Genomic DNA, 12,599 nt, shown 5'->3' on the forward strand with positions numbered 1-12,599 from the left:
CTTTGGCTTCTTTTCTTGAATTTATGGGGTAGAAGATGATTGCATCGCGTCACCTTTTATGAGCATTTATCTACATAAGTTCTTATAGAATCAAAATGATGCTGCTATAGTTATTTGGAAATCCAAGTTACATCGCGGCATGCATCATTCATTTAGGTGTCATATTCATGCTGCAAATTTGTAAATTTCAGGACTCAAATAAATATTGCAAGGAGATTGATGGTGGAAGGTATACAAGCTTGGGCTTCAATATCAGAGAACAACAACCATGTTCAGTGGGAGAATCTGGTTTCCAGGATTAATGAACACTACATGAGGATAGCCTGCTGCTCTCGTTCTCTGACGGATCAGGTCTCTTGCTCTCTTCTTCAAAGACAGATAAACTCGTTTTTACGTGCATGCCGTGCTCATTAAATGTGCTATCTTCATTGGCATTTTTAAGATAATATATGATGGTGCATAGTTTTTTCTTTTTGGTGTGGGTGAAACATCAAAATGTCATGTTGCATAGTTCTTTCGAAAGTTAACAGAACACAATCGTTTATTACTGTATGGTATAAATTTACTATGGTGGACATCATATTGCTTTGTTTTTGCAAAGAGTTGAAGCATACCGCAAACCTCTATGCAATCCATCTTATTTTTTTTTTCATATCATGGCCATGCTTTCTTGGCTGTTATGATAAATAAGCTTTCCCTAATTGTTTAATATTCTGAACTGACAGGATTTTGAGTGTTTGAGGAGAATAGCTGGATGTCGAGATATAGTATCCCAGGAAAATTTTGAGAGACTGTGGGCTTGGTTGTACCCAGTAGCTTTCACTTTGTCGCAAAGTGCTGTTAATTCAATGTGGAATTCAATGTCCCCCGTATGGATGGAAGGATTTATCACAAAGGAAGAAGCGGAATTGATACTTACAGGCTCAGGGGGTCTTCAAGACCCCGGAACATTTGTATTGCGATTCCCTACATCGAGAAGCTGGCCTCACCCGGATGCTGGTAATCTGGTAGTGACTTACGTTGGTAGTGACTACACCATTCATCACCGGCTGCTTTCTTTTGATTTCATTAACAGGTTAGTTGTCTTCTTTTCCTTGATTTCATTTTCTTTCTAGTTTCCGTAAGAATTGTTGTGTTGGATGCCATGATATTTTTATAACATCTCAGCTCAAAAATTGAAGGTGAGAGTTTTTTATTATTACTGATTGTATTCTGGTCCTTTAGAGCTTTAAAACATCTTATAAGGAATTTCTTTAGAAAATAGCTTATAAGCTCCAAAGTAATTTTTTTTAAAAAAAGTAGAGAGTTCGTGATTTATGCTTTTAAGATCTTGACAAACTCCCTCAAATTAATAACAAATTTGCCATTCCTGAATCTTATAATCTTCATTATCTTATTTTCTTAAAAAATTTCAACGTCTTATTTTAAAATAAGATTTGGTATCTTATAAGATGCATGAGCTTATAAGATTTTTCGAATAAGTTTAGCCAAACACCCTCTTAATGTAAGACACAGAGGAGTTGTTTGTAATATAAACCTTAGGAGATGATTATGTACTTATCCGTTGTTAAGAAATTTAAGATCGACCCCCAAAGAAATTTATTAATTCATTATGTCTTTTGTAGTTCTTCCATCACGGAATCCCCTGTAAAGCCGTTGCAAGATTTGCTGCTTGAAGAGCCGGAGCTCTCCCGACTGGGAAGGTAAGATATCTCACTTATTTTCCTTCGGGCTCAAATTATTTGCTGAGTAATCTACTTGGATGAATTGCAAATTACTACTTGATAACTGAGCATGACTTGTAAATATTTTGCAGGATGGTAAGAAGCGAGTAGGTCATCCAAGATTCAATCCACATCCCATTTTCAGGGCTTTAATTTCCCAGTTCTCTTTGTTGTTCGCTCTCACCGTTTCATCTCTAGCAACGTAAACTATAGAAGAAAACGACAGTCTTGTTTGGTAGTACAAGGGCGATTTGTCTGTGTACATATATTAATCAGGTCATTGCTCCCACCTTCTCTATGGCTTAATTCTCAGGCATTTCCAGAAGCTGAACAATTTCAAATGCTGTGCACTTTAGCAGAGCCGTGAGAGAAACAGTAGACCAGCCGTCTCACTCGTGGCATCGAGTAGCCGACTTACGTATCGAGATTGGAGGTGTATTATGTATAAAGTAGATAGGGACGTGAGTTACAAAAGGTTTAAGGGATGGAGTAGTTGCCAATTTTAGTAGATAGAGGAAGGATTTATTGAGTAGGTAGAGGAAGGATTGTTAATGTTGTGTCTGTATCTCAATCAAGTCAGGCTGCTTATGCCTTTCAATCACTTGTACTGTGTTATATGCAAAAATTGCCTAATTTATGTGAGCAAATGTGTTTTCTTCTCAGTCTGATCAGCTATTTAATAAGTTTTGAACGTGTGTATGTGTTTTGTGTGTTGCTGTTTGGATAATGAAATTAAATGATTTGACTATGATCTTTGAATGATTCTTATATTTGAAATTCACAGGAATAATTGGAAAAAAATAGCTTAAATAATTCTTTTATTATTATTATTTTTACGAGTTTTGCTTATGTAATTAAAACGCCGAAACACGTAACAAAAAATTTGTTTTCATACTTGCAGAAATTGACCAATGGGAACAAATCACAAATTAAAAAAAAAAAAAAAACACGTTGCCATGCTTTTTTCCATCAATGTTTGCAAACTCTGTCAACTAAAAGTTTTAGAAAATTAAGAAGTTACAAAATTTATTTACTATTCTAGAAAACTAAAGAATCAAAACCCCAAAATGTAAAAGATGTGGGAAAAAACTATATTTAATGAAAAATGAACACCTATCCATTGCATCACCAACTCTTATCATATTGTGTTGCTTCCTCATCCATCTACTACTAGCTTCACATCCAACAACGTTAGAGCCCACAAATGATTTGTCTTAATTTACTTTTAGTTAGCGACGAACAGCAGATGATCAGACGTTGATGCACTGACGAAAAAGCAAAAACATACCAAAGTCAAGAATGTCATATGCTTCTTGGCTCCTTTCTTATCCATGCATTTGCCCAAAAATAATTGAACTTAACGGCTAATTACCGACACATAGCCGTTACCCCTCTCCCTTAAAGTGGGATTCTTGATTTCTTGATTCTGCACACACAATTAGCTACACAGTATAACTAACTACACATTCATCACTTCACAGGAAAAAAGGGGTTTCTTTAATTACAACATTGTATGTATACATAAATCAGCAATGGCTAAGGCTGTTAACTTTTCTTTTCCTTGTCATGATTTCCCTCGTTTCAGGTACATATATTTATTGTCCTAGATTTCAGGTTAATTTCTCAGCAGTTTTCTGACAACTACTTACATTTTTTAATTTCATTGCTGCAGTTGACCTGGTATTAGGGAATTCACAGGTATGTATAGTCAGTCTTCAAGTTTTTTTGAGAGTGGTAGCTTGTGTCTCTTACTTGTTTGTGCTAATATGTTTTCATCACATGATTTCTTGTTGTTAGAGGGTGTTTGGCTAAGTTTATTTAGCAGATTTTATTTGATGTTGTGTAAAATTATAAAATGTTCAAATTTTGTTTTAGAAATCAGACTTTGAAGTGTTGGCATAAAATAAGATGACGAAACTTGTAATATTTAGAACCGGCTATTTTATGACTAATTAATATCATTAATGTTTTCATTACACTGACACCAACGCTTCCTTTGTGTAGTGAGAACCTCACTAATAAGTACCGAAATAGTACATGGGAACGATTTCTATAATTTAATTCATATTTGAATAAGGACCGTCAATGTAATTATCCCTACAAATAATAACGCGCTGCAGAAAAGCTGGTGCGTGGCAAAACCATCGTCAGACGAGGCCACTCTGCTGGCAAATATCAACTACGCTTGCTCTCAAGTAGACTGCAGGATCCTGCAGAAGGGCTGCCCCTGCTTCTCCCCTGACAATCTCATCAACCATGCATCCATAGCCATGAATCTCTACTATCGGGCCAAGGGAAGGAACCACTGGAACTGCTACTTCAAGAACTCTGGACTCATCGTCGTCACTGATCCAAGTAGGCTCACTCACACCTTTCTCTAATCGTCGAACAATTCATTAAAAACTTCCGCACCTTTGCGTTTATAATCATAACATGGTGGTGTGGATGTGCAGGCTACGGCAGCTGCATCTACGAATAATCATCGTATCGCTGTAGTCATGTAGAAATTGCTGTAATGAAATTGTGGATTGGAATAGATTACTGCTTGTGTGCTGATTAATGATGGTACTTAGTTTCATATAGTGTGTTGTGGTAGTTTCTGTAAGAATGTGGTTTTCTGCAGTGGTAGCTGACTTGAAACATGAGATTTTGAGGTCCAACCTGCTCCAAACCATGGTATACACTTCTTCTTTATTTCAAATCAGGTTGGCTTGAGCGGGAGGTTCTAATTTGAATTTAAATTCAAGTAAGTTCATACTAGAAAACAACCACAACAATAATAATAGAGATAATTACAGTCTCTTCCCATGAGGTTTGGTGTAATTATAAATAAATTTTATGTTGTTTGGGAAATTACATCTAATATCTCTGAGGTTTGCTTCCATCTAACAAATAAGTCCCTTTCGTTGGTAAAAATTCACTGAATTTACTGATATAAAAAGAAAATTGATATTTACCCTCTTGACTTATTACTGATTTATTGCAGATCAAATAATTTTTTTCAAACTAAATTACCGCTTAATGGTGAAGATATACCTCCTCTTATGCATTAATTGAGTAGTTTGGTCATAAAAAGATTTATTTGATTTGCAATAAATCAGTAACAAGTTAAAATAGGGGTTAATATAGATTTTTTTTTCTGATTTTCTTTTTAATTAATATTAGTAAATTCGGTGGATTTTGACTAATCAAGGAACTTATTCGTTAGACGAAAGTAAACTTCATGGGTGCTAAATATAATTTCTCAAATCACAGGAGGTTTACGTGTAATTACACCAAACCTCAAGGGAGGGGAATATAATTATCCCATACTAATAATAAGAGTAAATTACATTGCCTGCTCTTGATGTTAAACCAACACGCACAAACACTTCATGTTTTTTGTAAAACTACAGTTACACCTTTATTTAAAGATAAAGCTTATAAAAACACCCACTGAAAAATATTATGCTAATACCCCTTGGGGGTGTAGCTGTGATTTTATAAAAAAATAAAAAGTGTTTGTATAATTTAGCATAACTTCTGAATGTACCAATATATTTATCTTAATAATAATAAATTAAGAAGATTATCAATAAATTAAATAAATTTTACTCATCGCTCAGGGCTTTTAAAATTAAAGTAACAATTACAATATCCTCCCCGCTATTTTAGTTTAATCACATATAGCTCCTTCCAAGTTTGAGAAATTGCATCTAGTTGACTCATTTTTTAAAATAATCAAAATAGATTCGTATATGGCTAAAATTGTCACCTACATACTAACAGAACTAAAATTTTAATATTTCCGACTTGTTGTTTTGGATGTTGGTTATTTTTGAAACAAGCGTCTTGTTTTGGACTATTTTACTATTATTGTAATTCTTTTAATTCAAATAATTTGATTATTCTGACACTATTAAAATTGATCTTTTTCACATATTTCATATTTTAAAATTTTTATATTTTATTTTTTACATTGTCTTATATTATTTTTGTTCTTTACAAAAATATAATTAAGTTGCTATAATTAATTAATGAAAAGAAAATATAATTTGCAATCATGTCAGTTTATTTGTTGTGTATTAACGGACAAATATATTACCTAACTAAACATTAATTTTTTTTTAGTAGTTTGATCCTTTTATAATATAAATACCAAATGTTTTTTAAAAAGTTAACTATCAGAGGTACTAATTAAAATAAAATTTATTATTTTAAAAAAATATAATTATATTGACAAATGATAAGTATAAATATTACACAAAAATAGTATATTCTTAACACGGGTATATTTCATTTTACTTTATTTTAATGACTCACATTTTTAAATAAAAATATAATATTTATATATAATTATAGATTTTAAAAGTATTTAAATTAATTTAATCAAATATCCCTAATTCCAACTTTAAAAAGGGTGACGTCGACAGCAGGGTTCGAACCTGCGCGGGCGAAGCCCAACAGATTTCAAGTCTGTCTCCTTAACCACTCGGACATATCGACCTTCTTTGTTATCCTTATAATTTTTCTTATACTTAAATACGTTTTGAGCCTTCAGGGTGTCGAAGTCCTCTTAATCCAAACGAATAACCTATATCTTTAACCAATACTAAAAATTCTACATACGCGTATTTTAATTTATTGAAATGAAAATATGTTCCAAACGTATTCAAGAAATAATAGTTTTATATCATTGTTAGTATCCATATACGTACAATTTTAATTATTATTGTATTCTTATTGCGTATTCAAAATATATCAACATATCTAATAGGTTCCATATATAAAAAAGTCAAATAGAAATACGGAATTTAGGTAAATTTAAAAATCAAAATAAATTATACTTTTTAGTTTGGTTTTATAGGTACCGGATTTTCAAATTTAATATTTCAGTACACATGATTGAAAATTGAAAACTAAATAAACATGTATTTACTTTTATTGCTATTCTAAACATTGAAAATTAAACAAAAAGGTCACAAATTTAATAACGTGTAGTTTGGAAAGTAAGTGGGATTTGGGGAATAAAAAAGGTGATCTTTGTAGCATTTCAACCCATAATAAAATATATCTTTTCCCTTTTTAGAAAATGATTTTTTCAGGATCAACCGTTATGGAAATTTTGAGTGTCTTATTGTATAACATATTATTTATTTTAATTCTATATAAATATAATAATTTTATTTATAAAAAATATTTTATTAAGAAATGAGACATTGAAACTTATAAACCGTTAAACCTCATCTTTTGCCATCTACGTTGGGATCTGCTGCTGCAATAATATCCTCATCTCATTTAATTGCCTATAACAATAATACTTTATATGGTACCAATAATGCAATATTGAATTGTTTTTCTTGGTTCTTGTAAGACCACACCAATCCTATTACGAACCACGGCCACCGAGTTGCCAATCGCTGTTCTACGCACAGTTGACTCCTAGATAAGGTACCATTACCTCATTATTTCTCAAATCTTTCTTTCCTAAGTATCAAAGGCTGCCTGTCGTAAGACATCAGAGTCTTTCTGGTCCACTTTCCAAACTTGTCGAAATCTTGGGATAAATTGAACCCCAGTTGAGCTGAAAAGAGATCAAAACTTCTCATTTGTGTGGTACTATTTGCTCCACCCAGGCGTTGCTACTTGTGCACAATACAAATTTGATACCTCCTCTTCTTTGGGTTGCAATTGGACGTCCATTTCTCTTCTTTGTAAGAAGAGAAAAGCTTTTCAAAGCTCAACGACCAGTTGTCATTTTGGGTAGTTTTGTCGGTTTATTTCTAAAGATTCAGACTTTATTGGTTTGAGAAAGTTTTGAGGTGGTGGGTTTGGTTGAGATGAGATTTTGGCCTAGTTTCTGAAGTGGGTTCTTGGGCTGAGAGGAAAATCCGTTAGTTTTGGTGTTTGGATGTTCGTTTGAGGATGATGTCTATGACATGCCATAATCTTGAGTTTGGAAGAACAAGGTTGGACTTCTTGGCTTGTGGTTGCTCTTCCAATGCTTCTTCTGATCGTTTCTCTGTAAGAAATTGTGATAAGGGAGTTCTTAGGAATGTTAATAGAGGCTGCAGAGCACAGAAATTCTTGTATTACAGGCGGGAAATTGGTCGATGTCGCGCTTTTCAGACAAAGACTACAGAGGCTTTTCTCAATGGTAATGTTTTTCTAGTGATCAGCTTGACATGTTTGATGTACTATGATTTGGATTTGTTTAGTTATTCTGTTATAATTGCTAAAGATTTGGATTGCGGTTGTAAAGTTTGAATCTTTGAGGTTGTGATAGTTTCTCTGCTGTGTAGGGGTTGGAGCTGGTGCTCCCGCTGTGCTGGATTTAGGAAAAGAACCGAAAAACACTTCTTCGCTGTCGGATATGTTTGAAGTGGTTGCAGAAGACCTGCTAACGCTAAACAAGAATCTACAGTCGGTGAGTTTCTTGATTGTATGGGTTGAGAGGAATTTTGTTGTAATTGCTGTCGATGGAATTACCAGGGAGGAGTTAGATTATTGTAACTATGTTCTATGCCTGTTGTCAAGAACGTATAATTCATAAGGTTGCTGGAGCCTGATATCATGGTTAAGCCACACATTCGGTTGTAGCAAAACACTTCCTACTGTTTTCGGCATGAATTTGAGATGTAATGCTGAAATCCATGGAAAATAGTAGAATGTGCTATACGTCTAATGTTTTCTACTCTCCATTTCTATGCTGTCTATCATATTATGACAGTTCTCACTAAATCTGGGATCGTGCAAGGCTCGCCTACTAGAACGAATATCTATTGGTTGATCGTCCAAATTAGGTTAGCAGATTGGGTTAGTATTGTGATGGTTCAGTTTTTTGACTTGTCACCAAAAATTAGGCAATTGTTCTCTAAGGGGATGAGTTACGATCAAAATACTCCCTGTCATGCCTAAAAGGAGCATTAGTTGCTCTCCACTGAATTGGGCCTGTTCTGGTAGAATCACAATACTTGGCTGCACAGCTTGAGAAGACGAAAGCAACTCAATGCTTATTTTCTTATAAGAAATAATTACAGAAGAATTTATGCCGAATTTTTTGATTTAACTAAATTTAAAGCAAATGTAGCATGCCTTTACCTGAACTAGCTGCAGCAAAGGTGAGTTTTAATTTTGTACCGGAGAAAATCGTGCTTTATAATATTGCTTGTGACTGCTAGCAAATTCTTTGCTTTATAGTTTCTTGTCTTTGATTTGTCTTCTGCTGTCTGTTTCATTCTCCTTATTGCTACTCACTTTGAGTATGTGTATTCACTCATACCCTGTAAATTGCATAACAACCTTTCGACTCTACACTTGAATTCTCTTAGTGCTGTCAACAGTTTACTTGACACAGTTCGTTTTCTTTCCTGATGATATATTTTCATATCGTTGCTACAGAAATCAGAATTTGATGTCTACTATTTAAATTTGCACCTCAATATCTAAAAACTTTTTTTGCTTTTATAAACTTATTTCTAGATTGTCGGTGCCGAAAACCCGGTTCTGATGTCTGCTGCGGAGCAAATTTTTGGAGCTGGTGGCAAAAGAATGAGACCGGCTCTAGTTTTTCTAGTTTCAAGAGCCACTGCAGAGATTGCTGGTTTGAAGTGAGAATGATTTGATACTCTCTCTATGTTACTTTCACTGGGCCTAAATTACTTCTATTAACGCACTACATCTGTGATCAGGGACCTCACCAAGGAACATAGAAGGTTGGCTGAGATCATTGAAATGATACACACTGCGAGTTTGATCCATGATGATGTATTAGATGAAAGTGATATGCGAAGAGGTTAGTCTTTGTAACTTACGAGGATCGGATTCTTGAAAATTACCCATCACACCCTGCAGTCATCATTTAAATTACAGATGGTCCTCTGTCTGTCTGGTCTTTAAGGAGGAATCTGTAATATAGAATATGATTGCAGTATAAATTTTCACCTGAGTTTCTCTATAAGATGCCTAAATCTCAAGTTGTATCAATCTGATCATTCATAAAATACTCATTGCACAGACGTGAGGATTAAGTGCTTAGGCCGATGATAATAGCCTCGCAGCTAAAACTGTAAGCTTGTGTTCTGTTTGTTAAACACAGCTGCTCTCTCTCACACACTGTTCTTGTTCTAGGAAAGGAAACTGTCCATCAACTTTACGGTACAAGAGTCGCTGTGCTGGCTGGGGATTTTATGTTTGCACAATCGTCGTGGTACCTCGCAAATCTTGAAAATCTCGAAGTCATAAAGCTTATCAGTCAGGTTACTTACCAGACTCCCTTGCAAACTTTTGCAATGAAACATAGAATTTCCCTCGATTCATGGGATACTATACATTCATTGATGTCAGTTTCAGAGAAATAAATGAAATTGAGAAAATACGTATGAAGAAATGCCTTTCAATTTATGAACTGAGTTTTACTCGAAACATCTGACCCTGTGGGTATTTCAGGTCATTAAAGATTTTGCTAGTGGAGAAATAAAGCAGGCGTCTAGCTTGTTCGACTGTGACATTCAACTGGATGAGTATTTGATCAAGAGTTACTATAAAACAGCCTCATTGATCGCCGCTAGCACCAAGGGGGCCGCCATATTTAGTGGGGTAAGCAGTGAGACTAGCGAGCAGATGTATCAATATGGCAAGAATTTGGGTCTATCCTTTCAAGTTGTTGATGATATATTAGATTTCACTCAATCAGCTGAGCAACTGGGTAAACCTGCCGGCAGTGATCTGGCCAAAGGAAATTTGACAGCGCCCGTGTTATTTGCGCTGGAGAAAGAACCAAAGTTGAGGGCTATAATTGAATCCGAATTTTGTGAGGTTGGCTCTCTTGAGCAGGCCATTGATATTGTCAAGAACTCTGGGGGCGTTGAAAAGGCCCGAGATTTGGCCCGGGAGAAGGCGGACCGGGCGGTTGAGAATCTTCAATGCCTACCTGCAAGTTCCTTTAGATTGGCACTTGAACAAATGGTGAAGTATAACTTAGAACGAATCCAATGACCAAGAAATATTCGTTAACATGAGCAACAGGGTGGCATATGATTGTTTCTTGATTATGATCAATGCAGAAAAGGGTTCCGGATGAAGCCTTTGCTTCTGCAGATGTTATCAATGGCACGTCAACAGCAGAAGGCAGTCTGAGGTCTGTATATTTATAGGTATTGTTCAGCAATTGTTTTAGTTACCATCACACTGTACTATTATTTGTGGTCATTTTTGGAGACAATGGCCCGGAGGAACTACAAAATTCAATTGTTAGGTATACGTCGCCACGAAGAACAAAGATCTCGTGCAAGAGTACTCTACGTCCTTACTGTGAAATCAACATACGTTGAATGCAATTTTTCACGGAGGAGTTATAAGGAGGATCTAGGTTTGGTATGGCAAGAGCAATTATAAGCCACCTAGGAACTCATTTTTATAATAAAATAGCCTGCGTTTTTATTGAAAAAGTCCAATGTCACTAATCGAGTTTCCACCACCTGTCATTTCCAAACGAGTGGGCAAGTCCAGATCTCCAATTAAAAGATAATCCCAATAGGGAAGTACACTAAAGTATCATAAGTTGCTAGGCATGTAGCACATTTATTTAACGTATTTGGCTAGACGTATGGAGATGTGTCTATGCTAGGGTCAGGTCCTTGAGAAGGATTTTCTCAATTTTAGGTGCTTAAAAGTTCTCATAGTATGGTTTGAGATGATACTTTATTTGTGATTGGATTTTTTAATTTTAATTGCAACATGAGGAAAAGTATAGTTATTACAAAAGGTCCAGTCCATCAAAAATACAATTTATCTTAAAAAAAGTTTGAGTTTGGAGTGGAAAAGTAAGACTTTTTTCCCCAACCAAGAAGTCCTTGTGCGAGATGGCTTTGTCATGGAAGGTTTTGGTCTTTTTCTTGTAAATTTTTGATTTTTCATAAGCTAGTTCTGAATTTCCTCGTATTCTTGCAGTCGCAACTTCTTTTGGTCTCCAATTTCATTCTATCTTTCATGTTAAATTGTTTGATCGCCCAATAGACGGAGTGACATGGTTCGCCAAACACTAAATGATAAGGAGACATATATACTTTAATCTTTTTCGTTGGAATTGATGGTCTTTTCAATTGGAGATTTTGGCTTGCCCATTCATTTAAGGATGATAGCTGTGCATATTCGATAAATGATATTGTAATTTTTCCACAAAGTGTTGACAATCTTATTACATAAGTGAGATCCTAGGTCACTTTATAATGGCTTTTGGCATACAAAACTTGGAAACAGGAAAAGTACAAGATTTAATAAAATTCATAATAATTTTGGCAACATCTATTTTTGTAACTTTGACTACCACTACTTAAATACATAGTCTACTCAAAGACCGATGTAGGATTTGCTGAAACATTGAAAAAATGGGTCCATTAGGTCAATTCCCTATGTATCAAATATTTCATAAATAAGTATAGAAGCAAGGGGAATTTGATCTCAAGTGCCTAAGCTACCCGTCTTTTGGCAATTCTCACATGTTTTGCAAAATTGACAGACATCTTTAAACATATTTGGCCAAAATTGACATCACATTGGCATTTTTTGTGCTGCCCGTTTTAGTACAAAATAACATCCACAAGCATAAAAATGACAAAGACTAGAAGAGAGTTCGGCTTCTGGGAAATGCCTTCTTATGATTTGGGGTATGAACTCGTTTCACACAATATTTTGTATCGCTTTTAATTTTGCCCTTTTCATCTCTAAACAATTTATTTGGTAAAATTCTAGTAACTATAAAATTAACTATATCAGCATACGAGGGGTCGCCAATAATATGATTGCTAGCAGCATTGCACGTCAGTTGTTCCTATTTTTTGTAATTCTCACAATTTTAATATCAATTTATTTATTTTAGATGAGTGATCTATTGCA

At 34.7% G+C, this 12,599-nt stretch overlaps 3 protein-coding genes and 1 non-coding gene across 5 annotated transcripts in view; 3 read left to right on the forward strand and 1 right to left on the reverse strand.

Moving 5' to 3' along the window:
• The window catches only part of LOC105165486, an 8,692-nt gene extending 6,306 nt beyond the window's left edge, over positions 1-2,386 (forward strand). The window contains exons 9-13 of one of the 2 annotated variants that reach the window (XR_002287353.1): positions 192-351; positions 726-1,075; positions 1,626-1,703; positions 1,817-2,000; positions 2,084-2,386. Coding sequence is in view for 1 of the 2 variants with exons in the window: in XM_011084513.2 (XP_011082815.1) it covers positions 192-351; positions 726-1,075; positions 1,626-1,703; positions 1,817-1,835 (607 nt within the window). In the remaining variant the exon portion in view is untranslated. Of the gene's footprint in view, positions 1-191; positions 352-725; positions 1,076-1,625; positions 1,704-1,816 lie in introns of both variants that reach the window. The other variant, XM_011084513.2, reaches the window with a different exon arrangement.
• Positions 3,078-4,511, forward strand: LOC105165828 (glucan endo-1,3-beta-D-glucosidase). Its single transcript, XM_011084990.2, has 4 exons — positions 3,078-3,309; positions 3,397-3,422; positions 3,845-4,079; positions 4,178-4,511. Exons 1-4 carry the CDS (start codon positions 3,291-3,293, stop codon positions 4,201-4,203), a joined length of 306 nt encoding a protein of 101 aa, XP_011083292.2. The 5' UTR covers positions 3,078-3,290; the 3' UTR covers positions 4,204-4,511.
• On the reverse strand, positions 6,128-6,209 carry TRNAS-UGA. Its single transcript has one exon. It is a non-coding gene; the product is annotated as a tRNA-Ser (tRNA).
• Positions 7,116-10,983, forward strand: LOC105165488 (probable solanesyl-diphosphate synthase 3, chloroplastic). Its single transcript, XM_011084514.2, has 6 exons — positions 7,116-7,860; positions 8,006-8,130; positions 9,186-9,313; positions 9,395-9,498; positions 9,834-9,961; positions 10,152-10,983. Exons 1-6 carry the CDS (start codon positions 7,629-7,631, stop codon positions 10,698-10,700), a joined length of 1,266 nt encoding a protein of 421 aa, XP_011082816.1. The 5' UTR covers positions 7,116-7,628; the 3' UTR covers positions 10,701-10,983.

The sequence above is a fragment of the Sesamum indicum genome, linkage group LG6, assembly GCF_000512975.1.
Source record: "Sesamum indicum cultivar Zhongzhi No. 13 linkage group LG6, S_indicum_v1.0, whole genome shotgun sequence".
Taxonomy (NCBI): domain Eukaryota; kingdom Viridiplantae; phylum Streptophyta; class Magnoliopsida; order Lamiales; family Pedaliaceae; genus Sesamum; species Sesamum indicum.